Here is a 20,948-nt window from a genome sequence, read left to right as displayed (position 1 = left end):
GAGAGCGAGCCCGGGGCTCACCTGGGGACGGGGTGCAGGTGGTGCTGGGTCAGCGTGGAGGCAGAGGCCGTGACCTGGGGCTTAGTAGCTGGGCGACACTGGGTACGCCACTCTTCTGAGTCCATTCGCTCCTTTGTGGCGCGGGAGTGACGTGCCTGCGTCCTGGGGTGGCTGTGAGACTCACATTAGGCGAAGGAATCGTGGGTGCTTGGCCTGGCCTGCGAGACCTGCGGGGAGTGCGTGCTCGGTGGCAGCTTTGTGTCCGTGGTGAGGATGGCGGGCCCCTTGTCCGCATCGACGGCAGCACCTCCCTCCCTGGTTGGTGCTTCCTTTCTCCCCCTTTTAGATGCTCCTCTCCTTCCTGCGCTGCTTCTGTTCTCCTCTAGTCATTGCTTTTTCTTCTGGCCTAAGGGTCCTGGGTGACGGTTAGTGATGCTCAAGGGTAAGAAATCCCCTGTCTCCACGTTCCGTGGGGAATAACTGCCACCAAAACAGAGCCGGGCTCTGACCAGTACTTAGGCCGAGGGCAGCGTGGGGAGATCTGGCCCGTGGAGTGGGGTCCACAGACGCGGCCTCGTCAGCGCAGCGTCCTGAGAGCGCGGTGGGAGGCCTGCTGACCGGGTACCTTTGCTCACGTAGCAACAAAGGAGAGAGCGGGAGGCCCGGCGGCAGCAGGACCGAGAGCAGCGGCGACGAGAGCAGGAGGAGAAGAGGCGTCTGGAGGATGCGGAGCGGAGACGGGCCGAGGAGGAGAAGCGGAGGGTGGAGAGAGAGCAGGTCAGTGCTCCAGGCGGGACCCTGTGGGGTCTGTCCTTGCAGACTGCGGGAGTCTGGGCTAGAAAACGCACACACACGCACACATGTGTTCAGGACTCAGAGATTTGAAAACGCAGGAGTGCAGTTGGAAGCAGGCCCGCACGTGGACTCTTGTCTTTACACACAGCCCCGTAGCTCACTGCACTCAAATCTCTGGAAACCAGCTGCGTGGTCTTCCACTAGCATGATGATTTCTGAATGTGTCTTCTTGGGTCTGGCGTAAATGCTTTGAACCTCAAATATCTGGATGATAATTAACCTTTTTTAAAAGTGAAATTTAAAACCAACTGTGAGACATTTCCTATGAGAAATGTTTGAAGTATCCAGTGACTAATTGGATATTGTAGTAAGTGTTTGCATACAATTCATTATGTACGTATGTAACGTTACAACAGCTGATAACATTGGCCCACAAAAGATGAGGTCTCAGTGACACCTGACGGCATGTTATCAGTGTCAGGTACTGTTGTCTTCAGGGCTGTGCTTCCTGACCCACCTGTGCAAACAGAAATTGTGCTTTTTGTCGTCTGTGTCGTCTCGTGAATCCAGTCACAGGCTCTCTGCCTTTCATGTCTTTGAATCGATTACTCTCTTAAGAGCTTCGAATAAAGGAAAAAAAATATGAATAGGGACCAATTTAAGTAATACCTGACATTCATACTTAACAGCGCTTACAAACGATGGTGTTAACGTCCACATTGGGTTATTCAGCCACTGTCCTTAATACTGATCATTTGCCTCAGGTTTTCCGAGCGTTGGGTCTGCATACCACTGTTTGTTGGAATTTAAGTGATTCTCTTTCTGTAACTTTACTGACATTACTGGCCAGTTGCCTGTGGTGTGTTTTGCTTCTCATACTGTGATTTATACTTAGGGACTACAAAGAGGAGAAGACATAAAACTTTAAAAAACTAAGTCACCAAGGGACAATTCTTGAAATTTGTCTGGGAGAAGAGAGTGTGAATGTAGTTCTAATCTTCAGTGCTCTAGTGGAATCGGTGGCTTTTGTGTACAGCCAGTGTTCTCACCCCTTCTTTTACAAAAATAGCGTCAGAAGTCCGCTTTATTCCCAGGTGCTCCCCGCGTCAGTGCTGTGGGGGCCTCTGTGCACTTGTGACACTGTGGTCTCTGTGCCCGGACCCTGTGATCTGGGCTGGGGTGAGCTGTCCAGGTGTCCCTGTGATGTGAAGGCAGAGAAGCATCCTGCCTGGTGCGGGGAAGGGGCGAGGTGGGAGTCAAGGTCCTCTCTGCCGTGGCCGCTGTGTTGGCGGGTTAGGCTTACACAGTGGGCCTGGAGTCTGGCTTGGGATCACGGTGCCCCTGCCAGTGGCCTTGCATGTAACAGTTTATCCAGACTGGCTTTTTTTTTTTTAAATAGCTCTTCCTCTTCATTTTTTGGGTAGGGGGGTAATTAGGTTTATTTATTTACTTACTTATTTTTTTAGTGGAGGGCCTGGGGATTGAACCCAGGACCTCATGCATGTTAAGCACATGCTCTGTCAATGAGCTATGCACTTCCCCTCTGCCCCGATTGGCTTTTTTGGGCTAAATTTTCTTTGTAAGTAAGAGTTTCTATGGACATGTATGTCGTGATGTCTGCTCTCCAGCATTCTCAGCCAGAACAAGTGGTCGCCTAGAACTCCTGCCTAGCCCAGGTGTCTGGCTACTTTATTTTAAGGTGTCCACTGTGGTCCAAGTGGGTGATCAGCCGTGGACACTGTGAAGAAACCATCTGAACTTCAAAATGAAATTTCCCCAACAGACCCTTCAGTCTGCTCCCTTTCCAGAGCAGTGTGTCTCCCCTTGTTGAAAAGAAATGAAATGTCTTTTGTTTGTAAAGTGTTCACACTTTTTGTATGTATTTCACACTTGAGCCTCACAGTCTGGAGAGTTAGGAGAGAATGTTCTTGGTTCTCACCTCTCAGATGAGGAGACTGAGAACATGGGGGTCGAGGGCTTGTTGGAGACTAGTCTGCTGTCATAGGTCAGTGTCTCCTGATGCCCCAGTCTGTCAGACTTGGAGGATGGATCTTTCCTCTTTACGTAATGTGTGTTGAATGTGTTTATCTGTTTGCATTGTTACAGAGATTTATACACATCACCCCAGCCCTCCTCTCTCTCCTCTCATGAACACACACACACACACACACACACACACACACACACACACACACACACTAAGTCTGGGCCCGTTCACTTGGGAGGAGTCTGTCTGCATTCCCAGTGTGTAGTCACTCTAGGTACCTTCTCTGTTGTCAGAGAAAACACAGATCATGTTTGTTTTGTTCAGTATTAAGCAGGATTTGGGTTTGGGTTTTTAAAAACTTGGCATTTCACGCTGCTTACAAGTGACCGTCAAGCAGACACTGAGGGATGAGAGCGCCTGGCTTCTGAGTCAGCTCCGGTCGCCGTGGGGCTGGCCGTCCTGGCGGGGAGGAGTGCGGCGCCTTGCACCCCCGTGTGGTGTCTCGGCGGTCCATACCATCACGTATTACATGCTTTAGATCTCTGAGGCTGAGTTGAAGTTCTTGGGAAAGCCCTCAGCTGAAGGATTTATAGCTACTGACCGCCAAAGGGATCAGTGAGGGGCCGAGACGCCGGGGCCGGCGGTTTGGGGCGCTCCGTTGGGGCGGCCCTGGTGCTTCCCTGCGGGTGACTTGCCTGCCGGGTGATTTCTGTGTGACAGGAGTATATCCGGCGGCAGCTGGAAGAGGAGCAGCGGCATCTGGAACTCCTTCAGCAGCAGCTGCTCCAGGAGCAGGCCGTGCTACTGGTAACGCCCCGCGCGCGTCCCGGGCTGCAGCGGGGGGTCCCCGAGCGGGGCGTGGCTGTGCCCACCACCAGAGCACCGTGGGCAGCGGGCTCACGGGGAGACGTCCCCGTGGTCTCACCGCTTTGGGCACATCTTGAGGTGGCCTCTGTTCATCTGTCTGTTTCCTGTGACTTGGTGAACTGTTCTTGTTGGGTCGACAGACAGGGTTTTGAGCAGAACCTGGCACTCGGTGAACAAGCTAGAACACTGAGGGCAGAAGGTTCAAAGCACCTTGCCGTAGGGCTTTTACCTAGAACCCTCGAAGTACCCTTCGAAGCCACCGAAGGCGGCGTGTAATTGCGGTCTCTCACCCCGTGCAGGGGTACTGTGGTTAGCGCCCGTGGGCAGGGTTCCCCGCAGGCGAAGTGCCAGGTAGGCCCAGCCGCGTGGCTCTGTCCAAGGAGAGGAGCGGAGGCGCCTGTCTTCCAGGAAGCCACACTGCGGGCGGGCTGGGCGCACCCCCGGAGCCACGCACTAAGTGTGTCCTCTCCCCCCCAAGGAGTGCCGCTGGCGGGAGATGGAGGAGCACCGGCAGGCCGAGCGGCTCCAGCGGCAGCTGCAGCAAGAACAAGCCTATCTCCTGTCTCTACAGCACGACCACCGGAGGCCGCACCCGCAGCCCCCGCAGCCGCCGCCGCCGCAAGAGAGGACCAAGCCCAGCTTCCACGCCGCCGAGCCCAAGGCCCACCACGAGCCGGCCGAGCGGGCCCGGGAGGTACAGCCGGGCGACGGCCAAGCTGGGGGGTGCGGGGGCCGAGTTGCTTGCTCCTCGCTGGTCAGTGTTTCTGCCTAGAGAACCAGGGGGTGAGCACTGAGCCAGGCGGGGGGAGAGGAGTGTGTGGCGGAGTCTGTCTTCATTGGAATGAGGGGGTGGTGGCCGGGGGTGCCTGTGTCTGCAGAGCCCCCACGAGATGGGGCGGCCCCTGCCCGGTTCACTGGCTCCTGGCTGTCAGGGCTTGTTCCTGAGTGGGGCACTCGGGCCGCCTGAGCCTCTGGGAGCAGGTGCGGCAAAGCAGGGCCTTGGGGGCCGCCAGGAACATGTGCTGGTTGGTGCCCCCAGTGCGCAGAACCCGGGCCTGGAGGTGGGACAGCAGATTCTTGGAACCGGTGTTCTGCTGGGTCCGGAATGCCTTTGTTTTTGGTGGAATGAAAGGCGTTTTAGTTCCTGACGATACTCTTTCAGTAAGTTGTTTCGTTGGCTGCGGCAGGTTAATTTTTGTTCTCTGGTGTATCGTCATGTGCACTCCTAGAACTCTTGCCAGGGGGAGATTGTCAAGGCTGCCTCTTAATTTTTATCTCCATAAGTATTTTTTATTCTGAATCAAATCCTAGCCCAGTGTTATTCTTGTAATTGAAGAAAACAGAAGATGTCTCTTTAGGGTCCCGGTGCTTTCAGGCTTTCTTTGGTGTCTCTGCTTTTCCCCTACTAACCCTGAGTTGTTATGTCTTCTAATTCTCTGATGCAGGTGGAAGATAGATTTAGGAAAACTAACCACAGCTCCCCTGAAGCCCAGTCTAAGCAGACAGGCAGAGTATTGGAGCCACCAGTGCCTTCCAGATCAGAGTCTTTTTCCAATGGCAACTCCGAGTGTGTGCACCCTGCCCTGCAGAGACCAGCCGAGCCACAGGTAGCGACGGCCAGTTGGCTGTGGGTTGCGGAGGCTCACGGGACAGTGCACGGAGCCACCAGCCTGCCTGAAATACTCAGTTTGGTTTGTTAGCACATTTGGAAAGAGAAGCGATTAGCAGGAGTGAGCTGAAGGCCGAAGAGGGTGTAGCCTCAGCTGAAAGGGAAGAGCGGGGTTTTCTTTCTCAAGATGGTGGTTGTGCTTATTAAGAGTATCTGCAGTCAGTGATTTCTTCCCTTAGTCTTAACGTTTTGCCTTCTCTGACTCATATTTGTAAACCAGTGCCTCCTTATTCGAACGCAGCCTTTTCGGTTGAGATTTTTTAAGAAAGTTAGTGCCGTAAGTACGTAGGGGGAGACCCTGGACCTTTTTTTAACCTGAGATCCTTGGCTGCTGGCCAGTTCCACGAGTGGGCGGCTCTGAAATTCCATGTAGAAAATTTTGATTTGTCCAAATGTATATATTTTTCTGGGAAAAGGGCCTTTTATTAGATTCTCAAAAGATTCAATATCAAAAAAAAGGTTACGATCCAGTGGGTCGGGGTGGATTTCCCTGAAGGGGGTCAGGGTGAAGGTGTTGGGTCAGTCCCAGGTTCTGCCTTGTCTGGGTGGGGAGGAGAGAGCAGATAGCAGAGGTGACCCATGTCAGAGGTCTTAGGGGTCCTTAAAACACTGGTTCCCACTCCTGCTGAAAATAGTGGACTCTTGGGCGTTTTGCCCTGTGCAGCTATGTAGTCTAGAATATTGGGAACAGTTCTTGAGCCCGAGTTTACCTGTCATTGATGTTTGCATGTGTTGTGGGACAGAAGTTCTGAAAAACAAAACCCAGATGAGGATTTGAATGTACTTTACGGTAAACATCCTTGGTATGGAACAGTTTTACAGTGAAAAAGAAGACCCAGGATTACGCCTGGCGGGGCGGGTGTGGGAGGGCGGTGTTTACGTGGAACCAGCAGCTCCTGATTCACAGAAGAGTTGCCCACAAGCAGGCGGGCAACTCCGGGGAGTGAAGGGGGAACAGACAGGGACTCAGAGGGAAGCAGGATGTGGGAAGGGAGGGGAGAGGGGCCAGTGGAAGAGGTCTGATGAAGGTTAAACTCACCAAAGAGAGAAAATCTTACCTCTGTGGCCAGTAACAGTTTAGAAAACAGGAGTTCCTGAATTATGAAGACTGCTTTTCATACTAATGATTAATTAGCGCAGTGCCTAGAAAGAGTGTCCCTGTCCCCTTTTCTATCTAAAATTGCTTTTGGCTGAAATCTATGCTTACAGAAACATACTTTAGAGAAAACTTTTTCTCGTGTAGGACTTCATTTTAAAACTCATTTTTTAAATTATAGCTACAGGTAATATTTTCAGTTACATGGCTTCCCGCTGAAAATCTTCAGCATTTTAGAAGTCTGGGATTATGTGACTCTCACCTAGAAACCACAGGCCTGGAACTAATTCCGAATCTCACGTTCGGCAGGGTAGAGCCATCCGTGATTTGGTATTTAAGGTTTTCATAGCAGTGGTATAATAGGTGTATAGCTAGAATTATGTAAATTGTGATATTGAACAATTATTTTAAAACAAAAATTATAATTTAAAGAAATTGCGGGTTATTCCAGAGATTGCTTTTTCAATTTAAAAGCAACCAGAGAAACTCCATTGACAAGTAATTGTCTTATTTCTTCAGTTGTCAAGTAGATGGACTCCCCCATCCATCAGAGTGCTGTATATTTCTAAAGAAATAAAGTTCTTTTTTTCCTAACTAGTATGAAGACATATGGAGTTATTAAGGGTTTGAGTGTTTTAAGACTTGGGAGAAGAAAGAAGGAAAATTGTTGCTGTATTTGAAAAGTTGGCGGCTTTTAAGTTATACTGTACAGTCTGTCAGAATGCAGGGGGGGGGTGTCTTTGCATAGTAAATGTGTGGCTCTGTTGTCACTGGGTCTGAAAGCTTGCCCTGCCCGCTAACGTGCGGATGGTAGAGAGGTCTGCACGCCTGGCCGTGTCCGTCCTGTGGTTTCCTTCCTCTGTCCATCCAGTCCGCTTTGACATGGAAGTGCACGTAGCAGGTTGACCCCCTCAGGGCGCTGTAGGAGGTTTTTTCTTTCTTTTCTTTTCTTTTTTTTTTTTTTTTTTTTTTAAATCTTTATGTTTACTGCTACCTGTATGTAACATCTGTCTGGATATTGAGAGTTTTCCTTATAAACGTGCATTTGTTCTTTTCCGCATAGTGTGCTCCCCAGACCTCTCCGCTTAGAGTGTAACTGTTTCCCTGCTTGGCCGACCTAATTCTGAGCCGCCCCTGTGCTCTGCCCCGGCTCCTGCTTGGATTTGGTATTGACCAGAAAAGCGTTTTCTGCAGAACGCATTGAATGTTGTGTGTTTTGTTTTCTTGTAAGGTACAGTGGTCCCACCTGGCGTCTCTCAAGAACAATGTTTCCCCTGTCTCGCGATCCCATTCCTTCAGTGACCCTTCTCCTCCCAAATTTGCACACCACCATCTTCGCTCTCAGGACCCATGTCCACCTTCCCGCAGTGAGGTGCTCAGTCAGAGTTCTGACTCTAAGTCGGAGGTACCTGAGCCCACCCAAAAGGCTTGGTCTAGATCAGACAGTGACGAGGTGCCTCCAAGGGTAAGAAGCAGAAAGACAGACGTGTGCTTCTTTTTCCTTTTTGTTATTTTTTTTTTTTTAAGTATTTATTTCCGTTAAGGGTGTGGTGATGTCACCAGAATTAAGGGGCAATGAAATTGCAAAGGAACTTTTTATGCTGGGGAGAAAATTCCGTAATGAGGCAGCTTTATCCCGCTGGGCCAATGAGCATTTCACTGTTGTTGCTAACTGTATTTCAGCACAAGGGAACGAGATAATTTAAGAACACCCCTATAAAGAGTGTGCTGCTAGAGCAAATAGAATCAAAAGTACATTTCAGCAGCTGTCTCGTTTAAATTTATACAGAAGCTACGAAAGTAGACTTCATCCCATTATCGAAGTCAAAATTTTCTGAAGAGGTCTTAAAAGGGAAAAAAATTAACATACGTTTCAAAGAATGATTTTTTTTTTAATTGAGGATTTTTGTTTTTATTTGGATGGGTTTTGTTTTAATTTTGTTTCTGTTTTTATTTTTGGTTTTGTAATTACTTAATGCTGAAATTGAACAAAAAGGCACATTTCAATTTAATTTTCCTCCACTTGGAATTTGCTTCCTCTGAATATTTTCTTGCTTCCTGCAGTCTTTGTTTCCTGCTGATCCATTTGCAGCCCATTATTTGGTTTCTCTGAGCTTATTTTCCCAATTCTCACATTATCTCAGCAAAATACTCTATGTCCCCTGCCGCAGCTTCAGTGCCAGCACCACTTAAGTGTCACAGAAGCACAGAAAGGTGTTCCTGGCTCCTTTACGCCTTTGACTGCATTTCCTGTCTCTGTTGAATCAGCGCAGGGCAGAGAAGGGTGGGGTGGGGTAGGCCGGTGACTGTCAGGCCAGAGTGATGAAGACTGCCTCAGGGAGATGTTTTGGTAGGAAATCTGTTGTCTTCTCCCCCTCATGTTTTCGGTAATTTAACCACTGTGTTTTGTACCCAAAGGTCCCTGTGAGAACAACGTCTCGGTCCCCTGTCCTGTCCCGTCGGGACTCCCCGCTGCAGGGCAGTGGACAGCAGAACAGCCAAGCAGGTCAAAGGAACTCCACCAGGTGAGAGAGGAGGGGCGCCTGGGGACAGTCTCCTGCAGTCCGTGTCCCCTGCTCTCATAGAGATGCTCACAGACCTGGGAGTTCTGGGACAGAGAGAGGAGTAGCTTGTCAGAGAAAACGCTGTGAAGTCCACTCTCGTGAATAACATCGAGCTGACCCGCAGTGAGAAGAGGGGCTCAGCTCGGTCGTTGTGGCCGTTCTAAAGGGAAGGCCACCTGTCTCTGTGAGTCGAAGGAGCAACGGGGAAGGGAGGTCCTGGAGAGCTGTAGCCCGAGAGAGCTTGTTCTCTAGAGGGCGGTCCCGGGCCTTGGGAGTGGCGCAGAAACCACGCACAGGCCATGGAGAAGGCAGGGGCTGACTTACAGTCTGCAGTAGACTCGTGACTTAACCACATAATGGTAATATTTTCAGGTGCCAGAGCTGTTCTGTTGTATACAATGGCTATGAGCCACACGAGACTACTTAAATTTGAATTTAACTTAATTGAAATTGAGTAAAGATAAACTGAATTTCCTTAGCTGCACTAGCCCCATTTCGGGTGCTTGGTAAGCACGTGCAGCTGGTGGCAGCCCTGTTGCCCGGCTCAGCGTGGAACGTTCCCATCATCTCAGTGAGTTCCAGGGCCCAGGGCCTCAGAGGAGGACGAGGTCGTGAGGCTTGTTCCCGCCTTGATGAGCGTGGAACCTCCGAAGGCAGCCTTGTGTCCGTGGTGCCGCATGTACCATTCGCAGTGAGGTGGATGACAGCCCAGACGCTGCAGGGGTGGACAGCGGGCTTCTCCCGTGCCTGCGTCTGCGCCTTCATTCTTACCTAGGAAACCCGTGTGGTGGTGTGTCCGAGTTGGGGCTGCACCATGGCCCGTGTTCTCTGTCGCGTCTCCAGCCCAGCTCTTGGACAAGGGAGGGGACTGCATGAGTGTCAGTTGCTGAGAGCAGTGATGGATTGGTGCCGTGAATGGTGTGATTTTGTGCGTTATTATATAGGTGGGTTTTTTTTTATAGTAAACTGAGTTTGTAGCTATGAGAGAAATAATGGCACTTCTAGACCGAACAGTAGCATTTCTTCTCACAGCTGATGAAGGTCAGCTAGTGGTGGAATATCTTTCAGCGTTGCTGGTTCGTTAAGATACCTGAGATTGAGTGAATAACATCACTGTAACTTGTGGTGCATTTAACGATCAGTGCTGTTTGCAGGTGGATTTTGTCATTTTTTCCTACATTTCAAAGCCCCCAGTGCACACCGTGCGTGCTTGTGACTTGACGCTGCATCTTGGGATAACGCGTCGGCTGTTCTCTCCTTTTGTCCAACAGCAGCATCGAGCCCCGGCTGCTGTGGGAGAGAGTGGAGAAGCTGGTGCCCAGGCCTGGCAGCGGCAGCTCCTCGGGGTCCAGCAACTCAGGATCCCAGCCCGGCTCCCACCCCGGGTCCCAGAGCGGCTCCGGGGAGCGCTTCAGAGTGAGATGTAGGAGGCCTTTCCTTCTGCCTTCCCTGTGCATCGTGTCGGGCTGTGGTCAGCACAGTTGACCCTGGAACAACATGGGGGTCAGGGCCGTGTGTCACAGCGTCCCAGTGAGGTTCTGATGACACTGACAGTCATCATAACTTTAATAATAAAGAGTTAAGGTTAGAGAGCTTGACATGCAGAGCACTTCATGTGCAGATATGTGTGTGTGTGTGTGTGTGTGTGTGTGTGTGTGGTGTCTCCATTCTGTAGATTCACGTAACTGCAGGTCAGTGAGATTAGGTAACTTGCCCAAGGTGATCAGCTAAATGTCCAGGCTGAGACTTGCACCCACTCTTTTCAGTATAAACTCCACCAGTGTTGTCATCAACATTGGTTATTTTAACCTATCGTAATAATAGATTAGTGAATATTTCTTCTGCTGTGTCACTGTAGCATAACAAGGCATTGTGGGCACGAGTTAGTGAAGGGTGACGCTGGAGGATTCTTAGGAAGGCGTCAGAAATCCTGGGGTTCAGACTTGCATGTGGGGACCTTGCCCTGAGTGGGGCTGACTAGTGGGCAGTGGGGGGCAGGGCCAGGTGGGCGGGGTTGCTTCGTAGCACACACTCAGGTGTTGACGTGTCTGCCTCTTGTCTCTGAACTTCACAGCATCGTCCAAATCTGAGGGCTCTCCATCTCAGCGCCTTGAAAATGCAGCAAAAAAGCCTGAAGACAAAAAAGAAGTTTTCAGGCCTCTCAAGCCTGCTGTAAGAATTGCACAAAATCAGTTTTACTTCTTTCAAACTTGTGAGAACTTTCTTTTAAAGCTGTTAGTAACGGGGCCTCGCAGATTTGAGGGGTTACAAGGAAGGCCGTTGTCTCTCACACACCCACAGCCCCTCTATTTGTGTAAAAAATACAAAAGAAAGACAATCTTTTCTGTCTCTTTGCTTATTAGCATCAGTCTTTATGTGTTCTTGATGAGTTGGGCGTTTAAAATACTGGCTTTTAGGATAAGTTTTTTAACATCATCTTCTTAAGCTCCCCTGTGATTTACATCTGCCCTGGGGCACGTGGAGCGGCCGAGGTGACCGGTTCCCGTGCTTCTTGGCCCTCGTTGCCGTGGCCGACCCGTCTGTGCACACTGTGGGTTAGGCCTGCTGGAGTTTGATTTCCCGCTGAACTGATTTCTGTGCCCCCTCCCTCTCTCTGCCGCGCTTCCTGTGCTGTGTCTCCGTCGATGGTGGCTCTCTGGCCCGATGGACCCGCTGTGACTGCAGGGCGAAGTGGTAAGCCCGTCTCTGAACTCTGCTTCCACTGCCACTTCATAAACGTGACACCTGCCCCACGTCATTCCTCCTGCTTCCTCAGCTGCTGCTTTGTTCTTTTCTAGAAGTAAAACACCCTAGACTTTCGCTTCATCTTTTTTAACACTCAGAATTTGCTGCATGCGTTTTTTATTACGAAATATAGCCTTTTAAAACCACTTTTTAAAAAGCCACTGCTGTACTCGTGAGGCTGTTGGCAGGCCTCCAGGCTGGTCCTCCATCACCATTACCTCGGAGGCTCAGGCACAGAGAAAAGCTTGCTCTCAACTCTTTACTTTGAAAATTTTTGAGTGGAAAGATAGATACTTTGGTTGCTGTATGAAAATGTAGAATATAGATAGTAATCACGCTTGGAAGTTATAGTTGAATAATTGAGTCTTAAAAGATCTCAGTACAGAAGAACAGGGAAGATGATGGGTTTCACTCTGGGGCTCCTCCGGCCGACGTGCGTGTTCACGGGGGAGCCGCCTGCCTGCAGCCGCACGCGCTGACCTTCCTCAGTCTCCACACCAAGGGCCTGGCTCATGAGGGTGGCAGGATATGGATGGTCAGTGAAGCTGCTGAGAGCTGAATACAGCGTGACTTCACTCTTAACATTGTAAAGGAATTTAAATTAAGTTCACTTGGAGATTCTTAAAAATAAAAGTTGCAGTTAAAAATAAAAACAAATACTTTAAATCACCCCTGTTGAACTAGAATCTTGATTTCTGGAAAGCCTCCTTTAAAAAAAACTTTGTCATGGGGGCCGGTGTCTTTATAACAAACTACAAGGCTCTGCACACATTCGTTGATCTCGAACCTCACCTTATAATTGGAAAAAAAATGCTGTCAGCTCATAAGTGGATGTTTTTCTTCGTTTTTTTTTTTTATTGGCTGTAAGTTTGAACTACATGCACCATCTTTAACTTTTTAAAATGTTTTCTAGTTTTTGTTCATCTTGTGACTTTTGGGGGTCTTTTTCTGTCCAAAGCTTGAAGAGCTCCCTTTCACACGACCCCAGTAAACACTGTGCAGGACAGTCTCCCAAACCCAGCGCAGCCGCTCCATCCGCAGTTGAGTGGGAGCACCTCTTACCCGTGCCGTCTGCTCCTGCCTCCCTCACCTGGCTCTGTCTGTCCCCCTCGCTAGGATCTGACGGCGCTGGCCAAAGAGCTGCGGGCAGTGGAAGACGTGCGGCCACCACACAAGGTGACAGACTACTCCTCCTCCAGCGAGGAGTCGGGGACGACGGATGAGGAGGACGACGACGTGGAGCAGGAGGGCGCGGAGGAGCCGGGCTCTGGACCGGAGGACCCCCGAGCAGCGTCAGTCCCGCTGTGTTTGCGAGGATGCGTGTCCCCCTCAGCCCTCTTTCCACGTGGAAGCGGGGTTTTCCAAGCCTCTCCTAGGACCTGTGAACACCTAACGTTCCACTGGAGCCAGGAGATGGCCTTATGTCCCCTTCTCTGCCCTGGTGTGCGTGTCTGTGCCTCTGTCCACCACCCTCTGTGTGTCTGTTTTCATTTCTTCACTATAAAAGGGAAATTGCAACTCAGTTACCTCGAGGAAGGTTTATATCTGCAGCCTGATCTCATCTTAGGACTCTGAGAAGGTGAACAATCTAAACGGTGTATCTTCAACTCGTGGGTTATGGCCTTCACTTCCGGACTTTGTCTCAATAGGTCATCTCTGAATTTGAGCAACGGGGAAACGGAGTCCGTGAAAACCATGATTGTCCACGACGACGTGGAAAGCGAACCAGCCATGACCCCATCCAAGGAGGGCACCCTGATCGTCCGCCAGGTACCCACGTGTCCTCGCTGTCAGAGGCTGAGCTGCTCCTGTAGTCATTAACCCACTGCTCATTCACTCACTCACGCTGTTCCTACATCGTCATCTGTTGTCATGTTAACCAGACCCGAGGGCAGCGTGTCCGGGGCGAGGGAGGCAGGTGTGCTGCGTGTCCCGGAGGCAGCCGGCAGTGTGCCCATCCTGCTCCTCTGCATGGCCCGCACGGCGCCGAGCCCGCAGCTGTGTCCTAGTGCAGGGAAGCACTGAGGGAGAGCCCGGCCTGGGCGGGGCAGCCAGCGGCTCCGCACGCAGCTCCCGGCTCTTGAGTCAGGCAGGGGCCGTCCTGGAGCCAAAGGGTGGGGAGGTCCCCCTTCTGTGCTCAAATGTCAGTCTCCCCCTTGTTGAGTATTATATGTGTCCCACCCAGATGTGCTCAGTTTGGGTTATCAAGTTTTACAACTGTCTGTTCATTTCTTAGCTTAGATGGAAGAAAAGTGATTCGCTTCTCATTCATGTAGAACAGGGCACCTGTCTAGTCCTTTGGACTTTTCCCTGAGTGTCTTTCATGCTGTGGCCTTGCCTTCGGATAGAGAGTGGGAAGGATCTGGTCTGGAAAAGACCAGGATTCAAAGAAGAGACAGGGTACTTTCTAGAGCTTTAGACAGAAAGATTTAAGAAGAAAAGCGGTGGGGGGGGGGGAAGCCCGCCAGCGTTTTGATAGGAGCCGCTAGTGTGGCACATGCACCAGACCCGACAGCCAGTGCCTTGAGCACGATGGCTGCCAGGGGAGGTACTCAGTGCTGCTGGCTGAGCTTAGGCACCCGGCGGGGAGGCGGCAGCCACTCCGGCCGATTTCCTCCAGGCTTTTCTTTGGTGACGTAACAGAGTAGAGGAGTCGCACAGCACCGTGAAGGGTCAGGTGTCAGCAGGGCGGTAGGCAGGGTCGGCAGTGCCTGAGCGAGCCCAGTGTGCCTGTTTTCTCTGCAGAGTACAGTTGACCAAAAGCGCGCCAGCCATCATGAGAGCAATGGCTTTGCCGGTCGCATTCACCTCTTGCCAGATCTCTTACAGCAAAGCCATTCCTCCTCCACTTCCTCCACCTCCTCCTCCCCATCCTCCAGCCAGCCGACACCCACCATGTCCCCACAGACACCCCAGGACAAGCTCACTACTAATGAGGTATGTCTTGCACCACAGCTGGCTGCTCTCCCAGGGTAGGACCAGCACGGCCTGGTAGCTAGTTTGCAGAGACCTCCCCACGCCCTCACCTCCCCTGCCCGCCCGCCTTCTTCTGTCACCCCCCTCCCCCCACCCCCAAGTAACATGTTTCAGATCTGCATACAGACCCTAACCCTGGATCAAATTCCCTACAAACTTGCCAGTTCACTGTTTACTTTTCTCTAGATAAATGTAGTTGCATGGCTTTCCTTACTCAGTTTATTTTTCAAAAAGTCTAAATGAAACGGTTGCTGTGTTCTCAGATCCAATATGTATTTGGCATGAAATTCTGGTGGTCATCTGCAGAATCTGCCTTTTTCATTCTATTTATCCAATATATAAAATAGAGAAAAGTGTGCTTAAGCAGACTTGGCCTTATCTGGACAGACAGGCACCTCCTTCAGAAAGGACTGTGTGGGGGTTTTGGTTTTTGCTGTGGGTGGGGGGCTTCCTGGTTGGTTACTCTTACTTGTTTTTGCCAACCTTGTTAAAAGGACGTCTCTCCTTGAAATTGATAATCACTCAGTTTAAGAGGCCAAATGCTTTTTGGGGAAACCTAGGAAATTAGGTTGTTAAACAAGAAGGACAAAGGTCTGGGCATGCTTTTAATTTCAGATTTTGCGTGGGAAATCCGTGTATATGTTTGAAGGCTTGGCTCTGGTCTCAGTCTGGGTGCTGGTTGGGGGGACAGGGTTTTGCCCCAAGTGCAGTGACAGTCCACTGTGAGCACCCTGTCCTTAATTAAACAAGTGATCTGATTTCCTGGGAGATTTGGTTTAAATGCATTTGTCTAACGGTTGGAGGGGGGCGGCTACCGGGGGCATGCCGCTTCCACCCGTCAGCGTAGACGCTGAGCTGCTGCCTGCCCACCAGCTCCTGTTCTGGCTCCCTCGTTAGAAAGAATCAGAATACTCCTCTTCCTGCGAGGAGCAGGCGCGAATCACCTGCGTCCAGGGCAGGCTCAGGCATCAGGTTGGCCTCTGTCGGCTGGAGGGGCCTCAGGCTGCGGGCCCCGGGTGGGAAGCCCGCTCCCAGGTGGGCTAGGAGGAGGGATCTCGGAGGGGTGTGGGGAGGCTGCCCCGGGGGGTGACACGGTCCAGGACAGAAGCACCTGGTCAGGTGTGTGCTTTCTCCTCCAGTGACAGGTCCCACCCACACTCACCTTCCTCATGTTTACACTTGGCTCCGTTTTGCTCTGATGTACAGTATTTACAATAACCTCTAACTCACTAAACTGGCAAGTTTATTTTCCTGTTTGTTTTGTTTTTAATTGTCATTACATTTCCACTTAACAATTTGTTTCACTTTCTTTGTGGGGGTTTTTTTGGGGGGGTGGGTCTTAAGTTACATTATTAACCAAAATACTCCTGTTCCTAGAAGAGCAAAAGGATTAGCCTTACTCTGTATCTGCCCTTGTCACCACTGAGCCCGTTTGCTATGGATTTAATGGTGACGCACCCGAAGCGACAGTGGCCAAAGCTTCTGTAGCTTTCTGTCAGGGGGCTCACTTTAAAATTAAACTATATAAAATTCAGATTTGCCAGTATTCCAACATAGATTAATTGGACTTTTAGGGGGCAGGAGAGTAAACTCAGAAATTGGTGAATTGAGGTCAAGACATTTCAAACCTCCTTTAGCAGTTTTCATTATAAGTATTTACTAAACAGCTGAGGAGTGTGGAGTAGAGATTTGGGTGGTGGCGTGCACATTCCGTCTGAGAGCAGCAGTATATTTCTGAAAGGGGTGGCGCTCTCTGTGGTCCCGGTTAAATGGCCTGTGTTGGTGGTGTGATGTGCACACGCAGGGGCACCTGCAGAGCGTTGCGGGGGGTTGCGGGGTGGGGCTCTGTACCAGGAAGCAGAGCGGTGCAGAAGTGGGTGGTTTTGTGTTCGTCCTTTTGCTGTCATTGTATTAATACAACTGAAATTTACATTGCAGACTCAGTCCGCTAGTAGCACACTCCAGAAACACAAATCTTCCTCCTCCTTTACACCTTTTATAGACCCCAGATTACTACAGATTTCTCCATCGAGTGGGACTACAGTGACCTCTGTGGGTAAGTAAGGTCGCCACACGCAGCTGGGGCACCGCGCACCACTTGCCAGCGGCTTAGGTGCGCACGGTGGTGGTCCACGGGTGCAGACTCAGGACCAGACCCCCACCCCGCTTACATTGCCTTCTCTGCAGTGAGCTACACAGTCGCTTTCCTTTTTCCATGTGCATTTCTTACAAATCTCTTTTCCTTGGCAGTTGGTTATGACGTGAATATTTACTTAGGCGTGGTAGGGGAGGGAGCTGCCCGCTGCCCGCGTGGACAGAGCGTCATTCCAGGTGTGGTGTGTTTCAGTGGGATTTTCCTGTGATGGAATGAGACCAGAGGCCATAAGGCAAGATCCTACCCGGAAGGGCTCAGTGGTCAATGTGAACCCCACCAACACTAGGCCACAGAGCGACACCCCGGAGATCCGCAAGTACAAGAAGAGATTTAACTCCGAGATTCTCTGTGCTGCCCTGTGGGGTAGGTACCTTCCTACTGCCCTGACCCTTCCGTTGTTGTTCTAAAGGGTGGACTGGCCTCTAGAGATGTACGGTTCTGGACAGTCGGGGGGTGGGGAAGCGTTGCTGCGGGTGTGCTGGAAGGTCCCCTGCCCCGCCCCCCATGGCATCGGGCAGGCACGCACCCGGGCCCGCCCTTGCTTCAGCTGTTAGGCGTTGGAGAGAATGACTTGTCTCCATCCTTTCATGCGCAGAGGAAGTGCGAAAGGAGGAGGAAGGCCTTTGATGTGGTCCACATTTACAGGGAGAATGAGGAGATTTGTTGAATTGCTTTCCTTCACAGAATGACACAGTTTTTAGAAATATATAATGAGAATTAGAGGGTAAGACGTGAGCGAGATGTAAGCCAAAACACTGGCAATTTCTGTGTATACGAAGAGGGTTTTCCAGCTCTTCTGAATCTTTACTCATTCTTACTGTAAAATCTTGATTGATGTTTGAATGCTGTTTATTTTTGGAAACGACAAATAGTAGATTTTGCAAGACTCGTATTTTGGGTAGTTATTACACATTGGATAGTTGATACAGACTTTTTCAGTTTCTCAGTATTGAAGAGTGACCAGAAAAATACTGACGTGTTACATGAACTGCGGCTTTGGGCGGGCCCTTCAGCTACACCTCTGTCAGTGTTCTGTCCTTTCTTTTCTAAGCTATTTAGAATGACCCGACCTACGTATGTTGGGGGGAAACACTAAAATAATGTCCAAATAAATCCTACATTGATAGGGAGTTAGTTACAGGCCAACTTCAAAAGTAAAATTATATGAAAATGAATGGAGCGTCGCTTAAGCGTTTGTTTTTTTTTTTTTGATGATGATAGCCAATTTTTAAGTTGGACAGCTTTTTTCGTAGAATGAAGTCGATAGCCGATGTGCATGATGTTTCTGTTAAAGAGAGCTTCTTTTTTTTGTAAAAATATAATGGCTTGCTGGAAGACCTAAAGTGGAAGGTCCCACGAGTGCTGATTCAAAGGCACGGCGTCACCTAGTCAGCAAAACGTCAGTGTCGTCCGTAGCCGCACTGGCTGTCATGGTTGCCTCTGGCCTCATGGGGCTGTTCACATTTCAGTGAACTACAATAGAAATTTCAGATGCCTAGCTGCACTGGCCACGTTTTACATGCTCAGTAGCCACCTGTGGCCATTGCCTAACAGTGGACATCGCAGTGAAATGTTCTTTGGGCAGGCTCGTCTGTATGGTGCATTCTAAGATCTCAGCTACAAGCAATGGAAGAAGCCACGTGGTTTATTAACCTTCTTCCTCAGGCTGTACGTGTTTTGGGATGCTGATCATGTTTTGGGAGTTATGTATATATACTTTTATGTTAAAGCTCACTACAGATGGGTAATAAATACTCAGGTTTTTACCTTTTCCCCCAAATTCCAGAGGCTTCCATCGTATTTTCTGAAGCTGTACAGAATGACATAGTATGTTCACATCTAAAACTGTCTTGTTAGAGTAACTCTGGGTGGATAGCCCCTGTGCTTTGGTGGAAGAGCAGGTGGGGCAGGTTCACAAGGATGTCTCATTTCCAGATAGGTCATGATACCCTTTCTACGTAGCCAGCCTGTTTGCCAAGCACAGCATCAAATTGTGGCTTTTCTGTGTCCTTGAAATAGGAGTGAATTTGTTGGTGGGTACAGAGAGTGGCCTGATGCTGCTGGACAGAAGTGGCCAAGGGAAGGTGTATCCTCTGATTAACAGAAGACGATTTCAACAGATGGACGTCCTGGAAGGCTTGAATGTCTTGGTGACAATATCTGGTGAGTGTGTTTGGGAAAGCAGGCTTGCGGCACTGCTTAAAAACAGAGTCCTTCCCCACGCGGAACTTGAGTGAGTTCAGTTTGTGAAGTAAGAGCTAAATGAGACCGAGCTGTGGCGTGATTTTACAGTAACGGGACGGGCCGCATCTCCACACTTGACCGGAGCTCCGCCGAGCTAGCTCAGAAGCCCGCACTTCCCACTCCCTGTTGCCCCTGCCCCCCACTTCCCGCCCTCAGCGGCCTGTGGGGTTCAACGTCTGGATGTCCGTCCCCTTCCACAGGACTCTTTCGTGCAAAAGAAGTGTTCTTTGCCATTGATGGTAAAAGGATCCTGTTAGACCTCTTTTTTTTTTTTTTTTTTTTGATGTCATTCAACACTTACTCTCTGTTTTTAGAAAGAACATTTTTCTTAGTATAAATTCTATAATATTTGTTCATTATAGAAAGTAAGCAACTATTGCAGAAAAGCAAATGGGAGAAATAAATAGTAAAATCGTCCAAAAATAATATCTATTAACTTCAGCTTTTAACTTCCAATCTTTGAAGCATATGCACACTCAAAGTACACACTTAGGGGGGAAATCTGCACAAAAATGGTTATGCAATATTTCAGAGAACCTGCAGAGAATGATAATGAGATAGTAGTGGGCCCCCGTGTACTGACGAGATTGTGAAACAGACATTAGGGTCGCTGTTGTGCATACACTTGGGGTCTGCTCACCCTGGTGACACCCCGTCCTGGGGTTATGTGTGTCTCGTCCATTCTTGTTTGTCCAGCCTTGTAGGCTGTTGTCCCCGTGTCACTAACATTCCTTCCCGAGACCCATTCTGCGTGGCTGCAGGATGTTTCTCTGCATAGATATACTAAAATGTACTCATCTTATGTTGAAAGTCTTTGCGTTTATTCTTTTTTTTTTCCCTCTCATGGAAACATTTTTCACTAGTATCTTTGTAGCTCACTTAACCATTGGGCATATGTATCCGTGTTGCATAAGACCATACTTTCCTAATAATCTATCTGTATTACTGCTGGGGTCAGAGAGTGTGCAGAATTGTAAGGCTCGTCTTACAATAACCAGCAGTGATTTGATTTAATTATCTGCTAATGCAAACTTACATATTTATTTATATGTAACATTTTTTGCAGTTATTTTAGTCTTCTGATAGGCTTTGGGTTTAAGTAAAGATGTTTGTTGAAATGCAAAAATTTCACCATCTGTCTCATACTTAAATAAGAAGACAACCATTTAAAACTTGAGTGTTGATGAAAAGTAGTTTTTTTTAATTGATCATTTAAAAATTTTTTTTAATTGACATATAGTTATAATGTGTCAGTTTCTGGTGTACAATATAACATCCCAGTTGTACACACACACACACATTTGTTTTTAGATTCTTTTTCACTGAAGGTTATTATAAGATACTGAATACAGTTCCCTGTGCTATACAGTAGAAATTTTTTAATCTATTTTTATATATAGTAGTTAGATGAAAAATGGGTTTTAAAATCAGACGAAAAATAAATTTGCAGTGGCTTTTGCAGAATAGATGTGTTTAATTTTAATGACGTCAGACTTACCAGTTTTCTCTCATGGGTCATGCTTTTGGTGTTATGTCTAAAAAGTCATTGCCAAATCCAAGGAGATTGTATCTAGATTTTCTCCTGTTAGAGGCTTTATAGCTTTGCATTTCATCTTTAGGTCTTTAATGCATTTTGAGTTGATTTTTTTGTGAGTTTCAAAGTCTGTATAAATTCATTTTCTTTTGCATGTGGATCTCCAGTTCTAGCAATGTTTGTTGAAAAGGCTATCCTTTCTCCTTTGAATTACCTTTTTTTTTTTGTCAAAGACTAGTTTGTTACATTTGTGTGGGTCTGTTTCTGGATTCTCTGTTTTGTTACATTGACACATCTGTCAGTTCTTTTGCTGATA

The 20,948-nt window shown here is 49.0% G+C and overlaps 1 protein-coding gene across 50 annotated transcripts in view; it reads left to right on the top strand.

Moving 5' to 3' along the window:
• MAP4K4 (mitogen-activated protein kinase kinase kinase kinase 4) overlaps positions 1-20,948 on the top strand; it is a 141,922-nt gene that overhangs the window by 110,083 nt on the left and 10,891 nt on the right. For 4 of the 50 annotated variants that reach the window (XM_064481792.1, XM_064481793.1, XM_064481791.1 and 1 more), the window contains 14 exons: positions 640-777; positions 3,503-3,589; positions 4,128-4,343; positions 5,095-5,256; positions 7,646-7,879; positions 8,833-8,939; positions 10,250-10,401; positions 11,053-11,150; positions 12,840-13,015; positions 13,373-13,493; positions 14,469-14,660; positions 16,638-16,755; positions 17,047-17,217; positions 18,874-19,017. In XM_064481792.1, the coding sequence (XP_064337862.1) occupies positions 640-777; positions 3,503-3,589; positions 4,128-4,343; positions 5,095-5,256; positions 7,646-7,879; positions 8,833-8,939; positions 10,250-10,401; positions 11,053-11,150; positions 12,840-13,015; positions 13,373-13,493; positions 14,469-14,660; positions 16,638-16,755; positions 17,047-17,217; positions 18,874-19,017 (2,116 nt within the window). The remainder of the gene's footprint in view (positions 1-639; positions 778-3,502; positions 3,590-4,127; positions 4,344-5,094; positions 5,257-7,645; positions 7,880-8,832; positions 8,940-10,249; positions 10,402-11,052; positions 11,151-12,839; positions 13,016-13,372; positions 13,494-14,468; positions 14,661-16,637; positions 16,756-17,046; positions 17,218-18,873; positions 19,018-20,948) is intronic. The other 46 variants (XM_064481795.1, XM_064481821.1, XM_064481794.1 and 43 more) reach the window with 31 other exon arrangements.

Source organism: Camelus dromedarius, chromosome 33 (assembly GCF_036321535.1).
Source record: "Camelus dromedarius isolate mCamDro1 chromosome 33, mCamDro1.pat, whole genome shotgun sequence".
NCBI classification, from domain to species: Eukaryota; Metazoa; Chordata; class Mammalia; order Artiodactyla; family Camelidae; genus Camelus; species Camelus dromedarius.
The sequence above is the reverse complement of the archived record's forward strand: the minus strand, read 5'-3'. Positions and strand labels throughout refer to the sequence as shown.